Source organism: Mytilus edulis, chromosome 14 (genome assembly GCF_963676685.1).
Source record: "Mytilus edulis chromosome 14, xbMytEdul2.2, whole genome shotgun sequence".
Taxonomy (NCBI): domain Eukaryota; kingdom Metazoa; phylum Mollusca; class Bivalvia; order Mytilida; family Mytilidae; genus Mytilus; species Mytilus edulis.
In genome coordinates, this window is record NC_092357.1 from 19,788,773 (window position 1) to 19,811,452 (window position 22,680).

The window sequence follows — 22,680 nt, forward strand, 5'->3', positions numbered from 1 at the left end:
CAGCGCTAATGTTTCATTTCTTCATCGCATAGTCAAAGTGAGGCATTTCAATGGCAAAATCAGAGCCGGAAGTCCCTTAACAAATGGCAATTTAAAAAGCTCAAACAAGTCAAAATTGCAAAATAAGATAACAAAATAACAACTAGTCGCAGAAAGTTTTATATTGAGTTGAAGAATTTTCCTCTTCTTTCTGTTTATTTTCTCATTATCTGTTGGTCTATTGCAAACTTCAACATTGACGCTAGAAGCTTTTTTGTGTTTTTTTAAGTTTTAGTATTCACTGTGTCGTTTAGTTGTCTTATTTAGTCGTTTTTTAGTCATTGCTATTTGGTTATTCATCTGTTTTTGTAATTGTCTTATCTTCGACATGCATAAAACCTCAAAACGTTGATCTCGTGTTATTTACTTTGTAATATGCTCCTCGGACAAGATGCTACTAGACAAACTTCGTTAACAAGCGTACGACTTTACACGGAAACATTTGTTACATATTGTTCCGGGAAAGAGCAACGAAAATCAACAATGCGTAACGTTTAAGGTCACAATTACAATTTGATTGACCGATTTGATTGACCGATACATGTTTTTGTCGTCTAACATCTTTGCACAAAAGTAGTCGCATGATCTGTAATTCTACTGATTGTATCGCATATTATACAAAATCTAATAACAAATCCCATTCTTTATCAAACCCTCATCTTTGATTCATAGTATAAAAAAACTGTTTGGATCAGAAGTTTAAAGTGAAGTACCCCATGTTTTATAAAAATTGTTAAAAAATCATTGAAGTGACATGTGTAGCCAAACAATTATTTGTTAAATGCCTAAAGCTATCACATGATAGTTTTTTTTCTCGTAAATTGATTACTGATTTTTCTCACAAACCTAGCGAGATCAAGATTAAAACCGAAATACTGACTAACAAGGACAAATAAAAAAAAAACAGAAACCAGAAAAAAGAAAAAAAGATAGATGTTGTCGAATCGTTATAATTTCTCGACAATACATTTTTGAAATTTACACCACGAATGTTTTGTCAACAGCTTAGCAACTCTTAGAAAGATGATGAACTCACAAACGAGGAAGTACAAATTCGATACTATATATAGTTATAAGGAAGCTGTCAATGTCCTCTATATATAGGGTTATTGTTGATAGGTTACAGATACAATTGTTTTGCCACTTTACATTCAACGAGGTATTTCCTGATCCTTTTGCCTACGTAGGGCTGACAAATGCTCTATATATATATTGCTCTTTAAATAAAAATTGCGGGCGTGTTTTATCTATGTACAAATGTATACGTTTGTTTCTGTTTTATCTTTTGTTCTTTTTTACTAGTTCTAACTTTTTCTGAAAATGCAATAATTACGCAAGTAGAAAAATGTCTATTGTTTTTGTCAGTAGTTTTGTATACGATTTTTTTATTGTATACTAATCGATGCATTATTCCTATGCAATTTTTAACATAATGGATAAATCTGTTGTAGAGTTGTCACTGGCTCAGACGTACTTAAAAATATAATTATTTTCTTTGACTGTATCTTACATTAATTTGTAGGATCCTTTACTATAGATAATTTAGCTGATCTGTATAAATAACGTCTCCATGCCTTAAATATCATGTACTGTAGTACTGTACTTTAGACGAGTTGTATATATAGATATATATGTTTAGACGAGTTGTATATACATAACGTACACATCCATGTATCACCATCATTGCTGGTGATCCGATGGATAAATCTATTGTAGAGTTGTCACTGACTCAGACGTATTTATAAATATAATTATTTTCTGTGACTGTATCTTGCATTTGATAACTTTCTTAAACTAGCCTGGATTTCAACCAAACTTGGACAGAAGCTTGCTTATGATCAAATTAAAAGCTAGTATCTAGAAGGAAATTGTGTTAAAATTTTGAAGCTGTTTATCCGTATTTTACTTATAAATGGACCAGTTAACCTTACATTCAGTCTGCAGTTAAAGAGTGTAGAGTCTGCGATTAACAGCAAAAGTAGGCGAGACACTGGGTTCTGTGGAATCCTTCCGAATTTTTTTACGAAACTTTATGGTAATAACGGTAAAGTTGTAGCCGCAAAATGAGTTCTTATTGAAAATTGCATTGTCCATATTTGCATAAGTTTAACATATACGGGTACTTGTATACTTTTAAGAAGTTTTTGATGTATTAAAGTTAGATTTTTTTTAATTACTTATTAATTTCAATTTGTTTAATTTTAGGATGTGGAATGTTCAACTTCACAGCAAATCTAATAGAAATAGATTTTACTGAAAAGAATTTTAGTACAGAACCAGACATTTTTAAATGTTTCGAACATTGCCAAATGTACCATATGCACAATTATATTGGGTTCCAGCGAAACAAATGTTTATGTTTTTTTTCTGTTGATATCGAAGACATTGTGCAATGTAACAACACTACCATCACGGTATGTGGGGATAATCAGAATTTCATATGTGGAAATAAGGACAATGTTACTGTTGTATATGAGATCAAAAGTAAGTACAATTTGATGAGGCTCTATATTTTTTTTTATATGATTACACTTAATCATACAACTTATAGATTAGTTTTTCTAATTTACTATCTTCATTTGATAGAATATTTACTTTTGATTTATTTTAAATTGTACCAGATTGCGGTATATACTTTTGTGTAATTCATAAGAAAGTAGTTGCGTATATACATTTGTTTATTTGAATTGCTCTTTTCTTGGGAAGACCAAATCCTCCATTAAGGCATGTGTACAAAGGTTTATTTCCTAAAGATGCTAAATTTATTAATTTTTAAACTGTGTTGAGAAAAGTTGTACATCAGCTTCAAAAATTATAGATATATTAGAATACATTTCATTTGAGTCTTTTTGTTGCAAAGTAAAGACTATGTAATATAAAGAATAACGAAAAATATTTGTGGGCGAAAAGTGGCATTGTAAACTGTTTTAGAAAACTGTCATACATTTGGTCAAATCAGTTTTAAACAATATTTATACCTATAATAAGGACGTCGTAAATACGATCAGTATTTTATTTCGATGAAAACGAAGATGAACTCTTATTCTGCATTGTGGAAGCTCTAGTGTGTTAAAATTAAACAAACGTGACATCTAAATGTTTCGCAATGTTTTAACACAAACATTTAGTAATCTCAGGATATGAAAACCATTGTCTGCACTTTAGATTTTAGAAATTTCTAATGAGCTAGAGACATATAAACTGTTGCCAATTTTTTAAATCGCTTATCATAGAATATAAGAAGGTGTAAGTGCCCTATAATGGTGATTCGTGGTAAAATACATGTTATGGTTTCATTTCATTTCATTTAGGCACTTGTTAAACTAAGAAAATGAATCTATTTTTGAAAATATATGTGATCTAATATGCGATTGATACATATTTTACATATATATAATGTTTAAATGTTAAATGTCTGCCAAATGAACTCCACTAAAGGAAAGAAGTATTTGTTTATCTGTAGGATTACAGTATGGCCTTGGAAATACTCTTATGAAAAGTAGTCGTTAAACTATGGCCACCATGATTATACCGTATGTAGTTGACTTAATACGCAAGGAATAAATCCAATCACCAATTTTTCAATGTAAATGTAAATGTGCACGTCAACCTGCCCCCCCCCACCGCCCCCCAAACCCCCCATAAAAAAATTAAAATATGGAATGAAAAAAAACCCACTAGGTGAAGATATAGCCTTACACTTATGTGTCAATTTTAATAAACCAAATGGGTGTGACGTGTACTGCTGTCTAAATGAATTTTCTTGTTAATAATTATGCAGACACAATACAGTTCAGTAATCGGGGATTTACGATAAACGGATAAATTGTTAATATGATAAACACTTTTTTGGTTTTGTTTAGATCAGGTTATATTGCCGAAAAATGACACCGGTCAATGTGGTTTAGTCCAGATATATGACAACCAGACAACATTTAGTAGTAAGGAATGTTCGAACAAGGCAGCAGTATTATGCTTTGGTGAGTGAAAATTGTTTTTGCTTATTATATGAGCAACTTCTTAATAAAAAAAATGACCTGAACATTGATTTAATAGGAAAATGCATATAATTTTTGTTTTGTTTATCAATTCAAAAGATTTGTAATTATTGTTAGACCATTTGAAATCAGATTTAATTTTCGAGATTTAATGCGACAGTTCTTCCCTTTTCAAAGGTCAAAAGGAAAAACTGAACTCGGAATCACAATCCTTCCTGTATGAGACATTACATATTTAAAGCAAGCTAACAAATCACAAAATCTAGAAAAAGAAATAGAACAGATAAATACCGTTGTTACAGTCATGTAGATAATGAAAAAACAAACAATAAGCAACAATATTCTAAAGAAAATTCAGGAAAAAGAACTCGTGCTCAAATAGTAATAACTGACACATATTTTGTGTCAAGTTAGTACAAGGTAAACACACCACTATTTAAAATGTCATGTATTTACTGTGCTAATGACTCGTATTCAGAGAACCATCATAGTCAGACAAGTTAGCAATACAAAAGCATCACGTATATATTTAGAGGCATTAAAGAATCAAACCATACAGCCGAATTAAGTCACATGGCAAATGTATCGTAATCATAGATTAAACATAATGTAACGTTAATTTTTATCTCAACTGGCCCAAAGGGCCAAGTGAGCTTTTCTCATCACTTCGCGTCTTTGCGACTACCAGGTCTTATTTAACCAAACTTGGTCACAATCATACCTAGGGTATGTAGTTTACAAAATGTGTCAGATGACTCCACCTGCCGACCAACATGGCCGACATGGCTAAAAATAGAACATAGAGGTAGAATGCAGTTTTTGGCTTATATCTCTGAAACCAAAGTATTTAGTGCAAATCTGACATGGATAAACAAGTTCATCAGGTCAAGATATATCTGCACTGGAATTGTCGGATGAATAAGACAATCCGTTGTTTGGTTGCTTCCCCTGAATTGGTAATTGAAAGGAAATTTTACATTTTTTGGTTGTTATCTTGAATATTATTATATGTATAGAGATAAACTGTAAACAGCAATGATGTTTCGCAAAGTAAAAGCTACAAAAAAGTTAGCTTGACCAAAATTCTCAGTTGACCCCTTAAGGAGTTATTGCCCTTTATAGTCAATTTTTAACAATTTTTCGTCTTTTTGTAATCTTTTACAAAATCTTCTCCTCTGTAACTACTGAGACAAATTTAACCAAACCATATAGAGCAAATCTGTCGAGGTACGATTGTGTTATAAGGTCAACATCTATCTGCCTTAAATTTTCAGACAATTCAGCCAACCCGTTGTTGGGTTGCTATCCCTGAATTTGGTAATTTTAAGGAAATTTTGCTGTTTTTGGTTATTATCTTTAATAAATTATAGATGGAGATAAACTGTACTCAGCAATAACGTACAGCAAATGAAGATCTACAAATAAATCAACATGAAAAAAATTGTTGAGTGACCCCTTGAGGAGTAATTTCCCTTTATAGTAATTTTTTGTAAATTTTGTAATTTTTTGTAAATTTAGTAATTTTTTGTAAATTTTGTAATTTTTTTGTAAATTTTGTAATTTTTTGTAAATTTTGTAAATTTTTGTTAAGGAGTATGACCACGAAGGGTTAAAAACGGCCCTGTCTCAGAAATTAACGAAATTACTGCAGAATGATCACTTACTAGTGTAGTTCATAAAATGATATCCATTAGACTTGTAACTGTGTTTGTATAATTTTCCAGGGCATCAGAAAAGACCAAGGTACAATGGTTTTTTAGCCATTTGTGCGTAACGTTCAAATTGTTTTCTAATATTACCGTTCTAGTAATTTTTAAATCATTTCACCACAAGCATATTTAACAAAATATGCCTTGAATTTCGTCCATATATATTGTTTTAAATTAAACTTTATTAACAGAAACTTACTAATAGTTACAACGGGTAGGCTGCACATAAGCGCTTCACTTAGATTTTGTATAAATGGCCCGTATACTTGTTTTCTGCATTAATATTTACAAAATATAAATCGCAGAGACCACGTAAACAAACATAATTATATAGCATAGATTAAATTAAAAGTCATGAATGATTTTAAAACATAGGCAATGGATGTCTTTATTGGTCAGTAGGAACTTATATTGAAAGCTGTAAAATATCTTGACGAGCAATGTACAGCCGTATAGTTGTTAATTTCTGTGTTATTTGGTCCCTTGAGGAGAGTTGTCTCATTGGCTACTATACCTAATCTTTTTTTTACTATTTACTCTCAAATCAACATTTAGAATTAATAAACATTTGAATGAAGGCTATTTTGATTAAATACTGCCATTCATACATCAGACATGGGGTAATTGTAATTGTAATCGTTAATCAGCTGTAATTGATTACAATTTTTCAAGTAATCATTGTAATCATTAATCAGCCAAAAATCTGATTACATGTAATTTAGTTTAATCAATTACTTTTCAAAATACCCTGTAATCCTGATTACTTTTTGATTACATTCTGATTACAATGAACAAAATCAAAAACTGTTTATGGTCAATAAATTAACCTTTTTGTTATTCATGCTTAATTGTAAACTTCAGTAAAAAAACTGTTACAGTATTGAAAAGTCATCATTAGCTGAAGTAAAAGATTCACAATTTAAAGATGTATATATATATATATATATATATATATTATAATAAAATAAATTATTATTATTATATATTTGATAATAACTGTTAATTTCAAGTAATACTTTTCTTTAACCCCTGAATTATAACCTTTTGTTAATATTGTGATCTTTGTCCCCTTTGAATTGACAGGTAGGTGACCAATTAAGGTTTGTTTCTATTGCAATTACCAATTGTGTATAGCTGTAGGGAAATCATGGTCATATATATGATAAATGATAAATCAGACATGTGAAAATTTATCTAATTAGCACAAACTAATTGAAAGGGGACAAATATGTAGTTCAAATTAAAAAAAAAAATTGTATGTTTTCGGACTGGACATGTAAAATGCAATGATTTTTGGTACTTATATTTTGTTAACAATTTGATAAAACAATTCTAGTAACATTTTACATAGTTTTTAATTGGTAATTTTATTTCATCCATATTTTAACTTCCAGAAACTGAACCTTGAAATACAAATGATACATGGAGAGGTTTGATGACAAACACCAAACTCTTTATAAACATTTATTTAATTGAAGTAAAAATGATTCAGAGATCAATGATGATTAAGTGTAATGGGTCATAACCAATGACATGTAAATATGCTGTAAATTTTTGTAGTTTATTAAACAGATAAAGTTTGATGTTATTATTTTATATCATATCATAAAATTCTTTTGCAAAAATGCTAATTTTGTTATATTAAACGTTTATTCATTCACATCAGTCAAAATGGTTTTTTTTAAAGTTCATTGTAATCAGATGTAATCATGATTACTTTGCCAATGTAATCATTAATTTAATCAGATACTTTCAGAAATGTTGTAATCGTTAATTTAATTTAATCGTACAAATGCCAAAGTAATTGTAATTTAATCAATTACATTGAAAGTAATCAGACCCATCTCTGTCATACATTACTGACATTATATAGTACTGCCCTCTCCATTTGTACCTAAAGCGCATGAACTATTTAGTCACCTGTGAAAATGAAAGATAATTCATTCAAATGGTTCAATGAATCCTTTTTATATTTTCCATCATAAAGTAACAGTTTAAAGGCAGTGGATATTTTGCCAAATCTATATACTCTGAGATTTTTAATCTTTCATTTGTTTTTACAGCATAGTTTAAAAATCTGAGATTTTATTCCTATGCATACTTGTAGCATCAGACTGATTTTAGAAGTACAATGTAATTTCAACTACATTTTTTTATGATTTCATTGCTGCAAATGTATGCACAATAGATTTTATTTTTATTCCTTTTTTACACATTTTTACTTTCACTTGGACTCATACATGTTTTTTAACGATTAAATGTATCTCAAATATTGTTACACTTGTCTTATTCAACTATGTGTTGAATAATAAGTTTTTTTTCAGTCATTCATGAAAGTGAAATAGTGAAATAATCATTCGCGTTTAGCAGCCAGTTTGCATCAGTTTTGTCAACATGAGCAAAGAAACGTCGCCAGTGAATTATTCACTTGCAAGTGGATAATTTGACCTCATTAAATTCGTATTCATGTGAACGTCAATTGAATACCTTAGCTAAAGATGGGTTACGCATGAATTGGACGTGTTCAGAAGTTAATAGAAAAGGAATATTAACATTGGAAGTGAGCAGGGGGGTTGACTGATTCGATCTACAAAAACTTATTTACAAACAAGTCGTTTTAACCTATAATATGAAATCAAACAGACCTAGAAAAATCATGTTGATATCGAGTTTTCGGAAGGTCGCCTCGATGGTTAATTGGATTGCGCCTAGACTAATACACACGAAATGCTGATTCATATTATCGACTCTATGCATCGTAAACCGTTTATTTTCTACATTTGTTTTTTTAAATTTGGATGTGCGTTATTGTATGTCATGAGTCGAATATAAGAATTTGAGTCAAATCGGTAAATATGATCGACAGATTAAATGCCCCTTTACGTTTTAAACTGTTTTGTGGTTTCCAAGATTGTCAATTTATTCTGAATTAGTTCTTATGCCCCACATACAATAGTAGAGGGGCATTATGGTTTCTGGTCTGTGGGTCCGTTCGCCCGTTGGTGCGTCCGTCCCGAATCAGGTTAAAGTTTTTGGTCAAGGCAGTTTTTTTTATGAAGTTGAAGTCCAATCAACTTTAAACTTAATACACATGTTCCCTATGATATGATCTTTCTAATTTTAGTGTCAAATAAGACTTCTGACCTCCAATTTCAAGGTCCACTGAACATACAAAATGATAGTGCGAATGGGGCATCCGTTTACTTGGGACACATTCTTGTTATCTTGTAAACTTAACTCGTTTCACTCGTGGTTAAAATGTTCCAGTATTCCACATACAACTATAAAAACGTTCGAGTGTACTTTGTTATTATTCTTATTATCATTTGGTCAAACAATTCAACAGATTCATGCAGCTGCTTCAATCCGTATGAAAATGAGAAGATGTGATATTTATATAGCAAAGAGAACAACTTTCAACCAGATACCAAACGACGTGCATTAATTTTCATTTTAAAACTATAGTCGCCGTCACATAAAATTGGCACAATGTTTTTTGTCTAAATTTTCTTAAATATCGACCGCGTTTACTAAAGATCATGTTTTTCAATTAGCGGAATACAAATCCTGTCCAAATATCCACTACTGTCCTACCTTTTATTGTGTTTGCACTGTATAATCCTGACCTTCACATTTTTCAAGATTATTTACATTGTAAAACCGCCATCTTGGTTTCTATGAGGATCCCTTATGCCATAACATTCGTTACTCTCTGGTAATATCATTGTCATTGATGATACAATTTCCCGCGCTTTTTACGTACAGATGACGAAAAGCTCCGAGAGACACAAGAAAATGGAGAGCACGTGGAACTCCACGGCAACAATTCCTGTAATAACAATGTCGGATTCCACCATACAAAATAATCTTGGATTATGTGAAGGTCAGGATTATACAGTGCAAACACAATAAAAGGTAGGACAGTAGTGGATATTTGGACAGGATTTGTATTCCGCTAATTGAAAAACATGATCTTTAGTAAACGCGGTCGATATTTAAGAAAATTTAGACAAAAAACATTGTGCCAATTTTATGTGACGGCGACTATAATAGAAACCCATGAATATCAGGGTATTTTTTATGTGGCGTTGATTGTAACAACATAAGTGTGGTCTGCTCTATGCGGACAAAAATAAAGAACTAGGTACTGGACGAATTAACTTTTATCCTACATCCTAATCGTCGGCATTGTATCCGAAGCCAATTTAATTAATTCAAGACTAAACTTTAGAATTGAGGGAACAGTAGTTAAATGTTGTTTTAATCTCAGAAATCAATTAAGAAGATACAAATCACGGTAACAAACATACAGTGACTACAAGGAATTGCATGTATTTCAAACAGAGGGGACTGGATCCGTTGACAAGGTAAGGGTCTCCTGCTATTAACGTATCCCCCACTATACGACTATACACTGGTAAACATTTTAAATGAATGATTGCACAAAGAAAATTTGTTTACTGCGTTAAAAAATTATGACGACTTTGATATTTTGTATATTCAATATATTATTGCTTATGTGAAAAGGTACTGTGATACTTAAAAGTTAATGATACTACACAACGTCCTGCAAAGTTAAAATGTAATCACAAATATTTTTTTCATTTTTTTTTTAAACATTGGGTACTTCACAATTGTTTAAAAGTTTCTTTTCCAAACGCATTTTTCATATTATAAGATCCTGCAATGTCTCTATAAATAGGAACGAAAACGATTAACTTTGGCGATGTATTAGTATATCAAGTTATAAATTGACATTAGTCTATGAAGATTTAAACAATAAAAGATCTGTTGACAACAATTTGTTCTATAGATAGGGAAATATATCTATATATATAACAATAGAGATCAACATAGCACATACACATGCCACGGTTTTGTTATTTTTCAATCACAACAACACCACAAAATTCTTATTGTTTTTATTGTAGTCAAAGAGGGACTACATATTTGTTTCTTCCCGCTTATACATTATGTTTTATATTTTATAGACAATGACACTTTAAAAGTATTTCCAAACAAGGCAGAAAATTGGAGAACAGCTGTGCAGTTTTGTCAAACACAAAACTGGTTAATCAGTTCTGTAGCGAATGTAATGGGTGGATACTTACTGAACATAACAGATGGCACATACTGGGTGTCTGCAATTCGAGGTGTTTCATACACATCTCTTCAAGGTGAATGGCAAATCAAGTTTAGAAAGAATGCAGGATCAAATCACATCATCTTTCTTATTTATGGTAAAGAAAGGTGTCCGACGTATTTCGAAGGGAGCATAGTTTAAGAGCTTCATATATTTTAGTGTTTTGTCATTATTTAATGTCTTTAATGTAACGCAAAAAAATCTGACAGATTCTGAGTATTTTCAGATGCAAAGACTAGAGTACTTATATCTTTACACATCGATCACTAGATTATAAATCCTGAAAAAAAATATAATTTGCAAATATGATTATAGTTTTTTTTAGGCATTTCAGGTATTTATCAAAAAAAATATTTAAAGGGCATTAAAGCGGCACTAGCTGTCAAATTCATGATCACCAAATTGACTCTAATTGTCATGTTTGATTTATATCATACTAAAACGTAAATCCAAATTCGTTCAGTCTGAAATGAACAATTAAGAAAGCATGTACTCAATAACATATATCAGACGTTTGTGTCTATTTTAGTCTACACGACATCTAACAAACTATCGAGGTGACCTCCGTTTACTGCCGACGATCTCATAACCCGATTTAAACATACATATATAAATTGCAACCTCGAGCAATTGTGGATTTTTATAGGTCTTTTTGATTTCATGTAATAGGTTAAAACGTCGAGTCCGTCAACGAAATTGTTCGCCTTTGTTTCACTTTCAATGTTGGCATTCTTAACATTTTAAAGGCCGAACACGATTGATGTATACGTAACCAATCTCTAGATAATGGGGCAAATTCAAGGTCACATGAATATTTATTTATTAAGTCGAATTATTCACTTGCAAGTGAGGAACTCACTCATCAGCGATATTTCTTTGCTGATTTTGACAAAATTGTCCAAAATTGTCTGCTAAAAACGAATTAATATTTCATTTTTCAATTTTATTAATGATTTAATCAAACGAAATCATATTCTATTTTTTTTATATCTCGTAGCTAGTGCTTCTTTAATTTCAAAACAGTGCTTCTTTAATTTCAAAACAGTGCTTCTTTAATTCAAAAACAAAATTGTGTGGGAAATACAGTTCTCATATTTTGGTATTGACATGAATATCAATTACATGGTACTTTTTTTATAAATTTCCTGTACACTAAACTTTGATTTTTTTTTAAACTAATGATTTTCTTATCTCAGGCATAGATTACCTTAGCTAGTATTGGGCACAACTATTTGGAATTTTAGGTCCTCAATGCTTGTCAACTTTGTAATTGTTTGGCTTTATAACTATTTTGATCTGAGCGTCACTGATGAGTCTTATGTAGACGAAACGCGCGTCTGACGTATTAAATTATAGTTCTGGTACCTTTGATAACTAATCTATTCTACAGACCTAAGGATACATATTAATTCAGTTTTGTTTAATATGTCTTTTTGGTAAAACAATCAACATTAAACCGAACATTGTCAAATCGTTATGAAGGACAATTTGGTTTTAGTGAAATATTAACAATTGATATTTCAAGTATATGAAATACTTGTTCATTTGTTCATGTCAAACAATTTTGTTGATTTTGTTTAGATGAATGTAAAGTAGTCAACATAGAAGATAACAAAACGACAATTAGAAGTATGGCATGTTCGGACAAGGAAAACATATTATGTTTTAGTGAGTAAATATTATAATGTTAAAAACAATCTTAAGACAGGGAGCATTTCCTTTATTATTTTGCAATGGTCAGGTAAATGAAACCGAAGGTTAACTTTGCGTATGACATTTCAAGAAAGAAAAAAAAGAAATCATGACTCACCATATGTAGATTATTTTAAAAGAGATGCGAGAGATACCAGAGGGACATTTAAACACATAAGTCAAAAATAAACTGGTAACGCCATGGGTTAAAAAGAACAACCTTTATGAATTGTGACTTGGATGGAGAGTTGTCTCATTGGCACTTATACCACACCTCCTTATATCTATCAACAACAACTAAAAGTCTCACGAAATTTTCTTATCTTAACTGTCATACAATATCTATAAAATTTGATTATTAAGGGGAATGAACTGTTTAAACACTGAAAGATTTGAAATTCTGTGGAATCATTTATTTTTGTGGGTACCAATTTTCGTGGATTTATGAAAATTTAAATCGTGGATGTTTGATTTCGTTGTTTTTCAAAAGTCTGCATTTTGAATCATACAGCAGAGTTGCACCTCGTTGAACATTCAAATTTGTGGTTTTTCTGTTCCAACGAAATCATCGAAAAACAGTATCTAGCGAATTGTAATGAATTAACACTTACAGTATTTTCAATTGTCAATTTTCCATTGCTAAGCAGTTATATACCATTTGCTCTAATGCATTGCGTTTGCATAATCAACGCTTCAATATTGTGAATGAGTTTGGATTTGCATGGCAAATGCTGCATGCAAAGAAGGATACGCGTGCAGTGTCTGTAATGTTCCTTTTGTAGTTAATGCGATACCTGATGTTTTATTGTTGCCTGGATTTGTCTCTTCATGATCGATTTAAGAAATTTCAGCATCGATTAAATACTGATCTCGTAATTTATATATAGATATGGGAAGATGTGTTGTGAGTGCAAATGAAACAACTCTCCATTCAAATAACAATTTATAAAAGTAAACCATTATAGGTCAATGTACGGCCTTCAACACGGAGCCTAGACTCACACCGAACAGCAAGCTATCAAGGGCCCCAAATGTTAGTGTTAAACCATTCAACTGGGAAAAACAACGATCCAATCTATTTATAAAAACATACAGAAACGAGAAACACTTATGAACCACAAAAACAAAAGACAACCACTGAACATCAGATTCCTGAATAAGGATAGGTGCAAAAAATTGCATAGGGATTTAACGTTTTAATTGTACCAAACCTTCTCTCTTTCTGAAACAATAGTATAGCATCACAACATAGAAAAACACACTATAAAAATCAACCGAAAAGGCTTAATGCAATCCAAAAATCGTAGTAACACACAAAGAACGAATAAATTTGATCTGTGATACAATTTAAATACATGGTTAATAAAAATAAGGGATGAATAATTAACCCATGCACCGTGAAATGTTAAAACAATTGAAGAACAGTTTGTGGTGAAGTTCGTGTTGATCAGAAAAAAATAGTTTTCTTTCTAGTGGTTTATTGACTGTTTTAAGTTTTGCTCAAGTTTTTTTTATTTAATGTCGCTTTTTGCCTGTTTGGAATCTTTCATGGTTGAATATATGTTTAGATTATGCTGGAAATTGTTTTCGATCTCACAGTATTTAAAAATTATATTTGACAGACAATGGAACATTCACTGCCTATCCTACCCAGAAACAAAATTACGACGAATCTGTGAAATTTTGTAAAAATCAAGACGGGTTGATAAGTTCTGTAGAGGATGTAATGAATGGAACCTTACTTAAGGTTACATATGGTACATACTGGGTGTTTACGACTGGTCGCATAGCTGTACAAGGTAATGTTCAATAAATAGAATAAAAAAAATAGAACCACTTTCACCTGTACTTTTGTCGATAGGAAAATTTTCAAAACACACTAACAAAATTGACACAATGTCACATATTCGGTGGCGTAGTTTCATATTATTATGGCTGTGATTTTTTAAAATTAAGCTAGATGATAAATGCCTCAGAGATCTTTTCAAATGGATTATTGGAAATCTCATTGTGTATTCAAAAACAAATACACACCAAGGAAATCGATACATAAAACGGTCATCTACTGACATTTTTGATCAGCCTTTGATTTAGTTTGAGTAGATAGGCCATTTAATACCATATAAAGCAGGATTCCTTTTCAAAATTTCCATATTGTACCAAATTTGTCCTTAAAACGGAACGGAAGATACGAAATTATGCTATATATCGAAAATAAGCATACAACGAAATGACCTAATACACAAAAAACGACGAAAAAACGTTCTGCATAATACAAAATAGAAAGCTGACGAATGATCAGCATAAACCTCTGGTTCATTGTGCTCCGTAAGGTTAGGCAGATCCTTCATCTCTGGTATCAACCGTTGATTTTTAAAAGAACGTTAATTTGATAAAATTTCTTAAATTTTTATCTTGTGAGTGACAAAAAACAACATGTGCTTTGAAATGTCAAAATATTAGAAAAAGTTTATAAATGATTTCAAAAGTACAATTTTCAGAGAATAAATCGTATAAACAACCCGTTAAACAACAGACAAAAATATATAAATCAACTAAATCGAAGTCTTCTGGAAATCAACAGATGCATTAATTCATTCAATATATATAATGAAACAACACACAAAATGCAACAACTGAATGTTTCGTCAGACTAATACTAGATAAAAACTTTTTTTAAAGCTACCATTGACAATGACTTCTGTGTTGCGTCCCTTATTGAAAATGGCAAGAAAATGACACCTATAGTAAAATCGTGTGATGTTAAACTTCCAGTCACATGTCGAATTGGTAGCTCTGATCCATGGAACGGGACATCACGTGAGTGTATAACGTCAGGACATGATATAACTTCAACCAACAGCTACATCACAACAAATATGGCAAACGTTTCAGGTAATGATCAAAATGTCACAAATACGTTTCCAACTACATGAATATTACACAGGAAAACATTGTCTTGCTTTAACAATTGCTTAAACAACTCATAAGTCGAAAAAAATACTGATAACGCCATGGCTAGAATAGAAATAGACAAACAACAGTACTCAAAACACAACATAGAAAAATTGCATGTTTAAGTTGTTGTGTAAGGAATGTGGTATAGGGATTAAAAAAAATGAAAACAATGAAACAAACAATTATATAATGTACACAAGATCCTGTGCATGATTTTTTGTGAATTTTTAAACTGTATTCAAATTTCATGATTTTAGATATTTTAATGAGTACAATAATTATTTAAAGCATTTTTATGAATTTTTAAATTGTTTAATGATTCAATAACTTTTTTAAGTAATTTTGTTGTTTTTTAAATTGTATTCCTATTTTAGATTGTTTTTGAAATAAATTTCAGTCCAGACTCAATCGCTAATGGAAAGAAATCTGATAATTATAATTATCAGTGGAAGTATCGGCTTCATTGTTTTAGTGGTAGTGATTATGTGAGTATTTGTATTATTTTATTGTTTCTGATGCGGGTGATACCTAGTATATATAGTCTTTTCAGGGGGGGCCGTCCCATTTTTGTATCCCACAACTTCTCTCAAATTTTTAACAATTTTTAGTGGGGTTACCTACGTAATGGATAGACTGTACTATTACGCAATGCAGGTGCTTGGATGCTATTTTGATACTTTTGCTACTAGTACCTCTGGTTTTCCAAAACATTTTCCGATCGATTTATTTTGGCAACTGTCGCATGTCAAATAAAAGATCGAGTATAATCTTCGAGAATATGTCGAACTTATGTATTCTCTATTCAAATAAACCAACAAATGTATAATTAGATTTGTGAAATAAATAACTGCGAGGTCGCATGAAAAGGAATAAACTCAAAAATGAATATATGCGTATAAGTCGAAGAAACTCTAATAACGTCTTTATTGCGACTATAAGAACATGCCAACAAAACATTAAACAGAGAAAAAAAATTATTAAGGAATACTAACCCTACAATTAAAATAAACAAGAGTGCACACGCTGAAATGTCTCGCCTTCTATACTAATCAGTGATATTATGTTGATAGTCCTAAGTATAAAGCTAAGCTTTATAACAACTGTCACATAAACTTAACATTAACCAAGATAACTAAACATAGACAAATGAACCTTGAAAATGAGGTCAAGGTCAGATGAACCATGCCAGGCAGACATGTACAGCTAACAATGCTTCTATACAACATATATAGTTGACCTATTACTTATAGTTTAAGATAAAGAGACCAAAACACAAAAACTTAACACTGTGCAATGAACCGTGAAAATGAGGTCACGGTCAAATAAAACCTGTGCGACTGACATAGAGATCATAAAATATTTCCATACACCAAATATAGTTGACCTATGGCATATAGTATTAGATAAAAAGACCAAAACTCAAAAACTTAACTTTGACCACTGAACCATGAAAATGAGGTCAAGGTCACATGACATCTGCCCGTTAGACATGTACACCTTACAATCGTTCCATACAACAAATATAGTAGACGTATTGCATATAGTATGAGAAAAACAGACCAAAACACAAAAATTTAACTATAACCACCGAACCATAAAAATGAGGTCAAGGTCAGAGGACACCTGCCAGTTGGACATGTACACCTTACAGTCCTTCCATACACTGAATATACTAGCCCTATTGCTTATAGTATCTGAGATATGGACTTGACCACCAAAAATTAACCTTGTTCACTGATCCATAAAATGAGGTCGAGGTCAAGTGAAAACTATCTGACAGATATGAGGACCTTGCAAGGTACGCACATATCAAATATAGTTATCCTATTACTTATAATAAGAGAGAATTCAACATTACAAAAAATTTAAACTTTTTTTCAAGTGGTCACTGAACCATGAAAATGAGGTCAAGGACATTGGACATGTGACTGACGGAAACTTCGTAACATGAGGCATCTATATACAAAGTATGAAGCATTCAGGTCTTCCACCTTCTAAAATATTAAGCTTTCAAGAAGTTAGCTAACACCGCCGCCGCCGTAGCCGCCGTAGCCGCCGGATCACTATCCCTATGTCGAGCTTTCTGCAACAAAAGTTGCAGGCTCGACAAAAACGAGATCAACTCATTTGTCTCGGAAGGGTTAACATTTTCTATTCCACTAACGGAGGTAAATTTCAGTCGGTGAAGTCATAATCGAGAAGAGAAGCATGAAATGTTGACCACAACGAGTTGAACACATATATATGGTTATCACAAATTTAAGCACCTCATGTTTGTGGATAACCATCTTTGTCGCAAGATTATTGTTTTCTATTTGGTATTAAATTAATACAAAGATCCACTTTGTTACATCTTGTGATCAATTTGTTTGGCAATCGTCAATGGCAGTCAGTATGGCTTAAGAGCATCATTTGTGCAACCTGTCAGAAAATGCGGTTTGTTAAAATATACTTTTTCACTTTATTAGTCTTTTGGAAAATGTTGTTTTTGCTGTATTTAGACCCGTCTACAACGAAATTTGTTTTACATGCACACGTATAAAAATTGCGGTTTTCATCCAACGCAATCATAGGGTTGAACGTTGTTTTTAATTTAGACTTGTTTATATTTATTTCTTTTGGGCTTGTATTATAGTTTCCTCCGGTTTATATAATCCGTTTATCCCATTTCGACTCTTTAAAATTCAAGAGTCTGTCCTAAATTGAGGTAAACTGTATGGCCATCCAAATGCTTTTCTACCCCTTACATCACAGAAGAGACGTAAATTGTCGAGATCCGGATATGGTGTACAAATTTTAGCACTTTATGTTTGCGATTTTTATCCAAAGCAATCATAGGTTTGAACGTTGTTTTCAATTTAGACTTGTTTATATGGTTATCATTGATATATATTTAATTCCAGATCATGGTGGCGTTCGTTGCCCACAAATTAGACAAAATGTTTTATTGATTTCTTCAAACTTATTCTTAATAAATCTACAACGCCTATGTGTAATACAAACTATCATTCTTCTCAAGGTAGGATGCAGAATTATTCAAATCCCTCAAAAGTCCTTTGTGTGTATGATCAATGCAAAATGCAAACGAACAGATATGTTTAATTTGATGAAAAAATTCATGAGCTTTAAAAGACTTTTTTTTCAATTGTAGCATTCTGATTTGCAAGCGGAGAAAACGGACAATGAAAACTGAAAATGTCAAATCAAACTCTCAAGAAACGAAAGTAAAACGCGAAATGTATGCCGAGGTATTGCCTGGCGTGGAGTATAAAAACAACTCAGGTGATATGTTACATTTATGAGTAAAAGAGGGTGTTAGATAACCAATGTACAGCATTAAGGCTGCATCTAAGATAGTACTACAAACAGACTTTTCTTGTTTCAACTAAATCTTTATGAACGGATTTGTAAAATCTTTAAGCTGAAGTATTGTTCTTTCTCAATCTATATATAACTTGTTTTTTAGTAAACCTTGTTAAAGAATATAGCTCATTAACTACCAAATTAGTGCTCCTCCTAACTTGGATGAAAATGGCACATCAGTGTCAAATAGTAAATTGGATTCCATCCCATTTAATTGACCATACACAAGCAACAATACCGTATCTCAGATTTTTTCATATATATTCCTCCTAATAGAAGATATATTGATCTAACTGCTAGGTGCCAAACCTATGTGCACCGTTCATCTTTTGAGGCCTATGCATTCATTCAGAAACGATTTATTAAAAAAACTGGGACACGAATTTGGAAGGAAATACCCCCTTAATCACAAATAGTCGTGTCCATGAACCATTCCAAGCCCAAGTTATTTTAAATACCATTGTGATTTTATCTTTTTCCGACGTAGTCGTTGTAGTTTCGGTTTGTGCCCTTTGAACTTAAGGACGATTAACTATGGCAACAGAATACGCATGCTCGAAAATCCTTTCTGTGATTGGACAAAATGCTGTCATGGTGGGTGATTTGGTTGTGTTTGAAAAAACGTCTCGTTAATTATATCGTGATGAAAAGCAAGTGAAAAACTATAAATATTTGAACTAGATCTTACAAAGATTTATATTTTTGTCAAAATAATAGTTTCTCAAATAGCTCTTTGCACCCGTTTCAGCTGTTTATTCGGGACAATTATATAATTTTTAATGTAAACTTTGTTGTACGAACGTACATGACTTTTAGAACACACCTACGCATGTGAGATTTCCGCGGGGTTTTGGTGAATGTAAACAGAAAGATACGAGGACCGAGAATACTGAACACAAACAGAGCAAACGTTAACTTATTTAAACGGTATCTTTGTGCTTCTGAAGGTTATCGAAATGATAGTTTTAAACATATACTCAAATTTAAATACGTCGGATATCTTTTTTAAAGATAGTTCTTGTTTCCATGTATAGTTTTTTTTTCAAGTATCGCTTTGTATACGTTATATATGCATTTATATGTTTATCCCTAATTACAGATTTATTCTATTATTGCTTTGTTAATCCACGATTAAGTGACCCATATATGTAGCATTTTTTCGTTTTGACAATATGTGTAATTCTTTCGCATTTGATGGTGTATGCCGATACTCTGTTTCAGTGCAAGATTCGTCTTTCAATAACACTGAAATCCTGTTTTCAAATTATGAAAAGCTGTTACAAAAACTTTTCCATACTTTATGAAGTCATCCAGACAGCAAAGATAGTGGTGCCATTGTAAACATCCTGAATGTTATTCATGAACCGGCTAGATGTAGCAGGAGAGTTGCGTCAACCCATCGGCATAACAAGAAACTGATACATGCATCTGTGTTGGTCTTCTTTAGCAACCTTCACTTGAAAATAACCGTAGTCTTATTCAACGTATGAATAGCTTTTTCTGCCGCTCAAGGTATTCATGCGTTGCCATCAGTAGGCTTCATTTACTGTTCTTTTGTTTAGTTTTCTACAGTTAAAAAAATTTAAAAAATCATAAATTTTCTTTACAAGTTACAACCAGAACTGCCCATGGACTACAACTAATTTCAATTAAGTTTTCCAATCATATTTTCAATCATTCTTCAAGAACATCCCTTTGTTTTAACTTGGTACTCTATTTTGCCTTTTTCAAATTTTTGTTTATTCGACCGTCACTGATGAGTCTTTTGTAGACGAAACGCGCATCTGGCGTATATAAAATTATAATCCTGGTATCTGTGATGAGTTTATTTACCCTATCAGTTCGATCCAGAGAACCGCCGGACTAACAAATATATCTTCATACTCATTTTTAAGTGAAGATAGTGTTTGTTTCTTTTCATCTTTTAATTCTGACAATACTTTATCTAACAAAGATCTTAAATATTCCGGCATTGTCAATTTCTAAAAGTTTTAAATTTTTATCATATATCATCAGATTTTGAATATTTGCCACTCAGAATTATCATCATTAAAAACATTTTCAATTGTCATCAGGTGTGCAATCTATTTGCCTTGCTTTGAATTGAATTCAATCATGATAGCTAGGTAAATTTTGTTTTTCATTTCAACTAGGCTTTTTGCCACTACAAAACATTTACTTTTCACACAATCTTATGGTTAAAAATGCCAATATCATCTGAAAAAGAATCTTTTTTAAAAGCAACAATAATCATTTCACTATTTGCAGGATTTGAAAAATGTCTAGCTATCTAAAATCTTGAACACTTGAATAAGGAAAAACACTGGCCTATGATACCTCAACATTCGCTTTTAATTTTAATATCAATTTTATTTTGGTAGAAAAAAACATTCCTTACTTCCCAGATAACCCTTTCATTTCAGCTACAACAACTTCTTGTTTAACTAATAAAGGACATATTGCTATATTCAAAATGCGTTTGCCTTTCGCACCTAAAAGTTAAATAACAAAAATACCGAAATCCGAGGAAAATTCTTAACAGAAAGACCCTAAGCAAATGACAAAATCCAAATCACAAATACATCAAACGAATGGATAACAACTGTCGTATTCCTGACTTGGTACAGGCATTTTTTATTATCAAAAATTGTGGACTTAACCTTGTTACAGCTAGCTCAACCTCTCACTTGTATGAAAGTTGCATACAATTCCATTATATTGACATTCAATAGCAGAAAATGGTCCAGAAAACAGTGAATGTAAACAACATTGATGTATTGACTACTAGAAAATATCTTCTAGGAAAGTATAAGTTCTGGACAATGCATTTGATATTAGTTCATTATGTCATCAATTATTTTATTTGGTCAGCCTATGAAAACGTTCTGAGACAAAACGTGAAACTTGAGCTTTGTCTTTACAATTATTTATGTAAATTCAACTCAATGGTCTCTAAATTAATTTTTAGGATAATCGTACTGAGCCATCGGATAGAGTGTATTATTTCCCTTCCCAACCAAAATAGTGCATTTTAATGGGAAGTATAATAATACAATGTTTATTTTTTCAGACACCATCAATATTTATGACCACACAGACTCATTCCAGACTTCTTCTAAACTCGATACAAATCTTCAAAGTGAATATGACTCTATGGCGGGAATCAAACAGGAAGCGGAAGGTCTTTATGACGAGAGCGCCACCTGTCCGTCTGGAAATACTCAAACGAAGGAGTTAGAAGATGGATTGTATGATCATTGTTAAGTTGGAGAACAATTCACATAATAATTCTTATATTTGTTATTATGTAAAAATGTGCTTTTTTATTTTTCATATTTGTTAATTTTATTTTGAATTATTTTTATGTTTATAATTAAGTTATGTTGACCTTTTTAAAAATTATTAAATGATATTTGATTTTCATTTTGATATTTAGTGTATTACTAACTTCAATATATATCAAGAAGATAAAATATAATTTCCAGTGAAATGTTAATACATAATAGTCATAAAACATGTAAAAGACCTAATGGCTTATGAGAAGGATGTAAACATCTACAGGTTATCGTATGACATTCATCAATGAGAAAAAGACATCATGTATATCTGGAGATCGCTGTTAGTTTTTCGTCTGCTTACTAAAAAAAAAAATCCCTGAAATAAGGAGCCAAAAATTGGCCACAAGCATCTTTGATTATTTAGTTTTTTAAAGAAACGTATAGGCGGTATATGATAACCCCAACCGCAAGTCAACATGGCCGACATCTCATGGATAAAA

The 22,680-nt window shown here is 31.5% G+C and overlaps 1 protein-coding gene across 4 annotated transcripts in view; it reads left to right on the top strand.

The window, feature by feature from the left end:
* Positions 1–22,325, top strand: part of LOC139503680 (uncharacterized) — a 167,587-nt gene extending 145,262 nt beyond the window's left edge. Inside the window, exons 3-11 of one of the 4 annotated variants that reach the window (XM_071293500.1) lie at positions 2,245–2,523; positions 3,903–4,019; positions 10,738–10,923; positions 12,471–12,557; positions 14,204–14,380; positions 15,264–15,401; positions 15,937–16,024; positions 18,691–18,821; positions 21,973–22,325. In XM_071293500.1, coding sequence (XP_071149601.1) covers positions 2,245–2,523; positions 3,903–4,019; positions 10,738–10,923; positions 12,471–12,557; positions 14,204–14,380; positions 15,264–15,401; positions 15,937–16,024; positions 18,691–18,821; positions 21,973–22,166 — 1,397 coding nt within the window. In that variant the 3' untranslated portion in view covers positions 22,167–22,325. Of the gene's footprint in view, positions 1–2,244; positions 2,524–3,902; positions 4,020–10,737; positions 10,924–12,470; positions 12,558–14,203; positions 14,381–15,263; positions 15,477–15,936; positions 16,025–18,690; positions 18,822–21,972 lie in introns of all 4 variants that reach the window. The other 3 variants (XM_071293498.1, XM_071293499.1, XM_071293502.1) reach the window with 3 other exon arrangements.
* Positions 22,326–22,680: the final 355 nt, after the last annotated feature.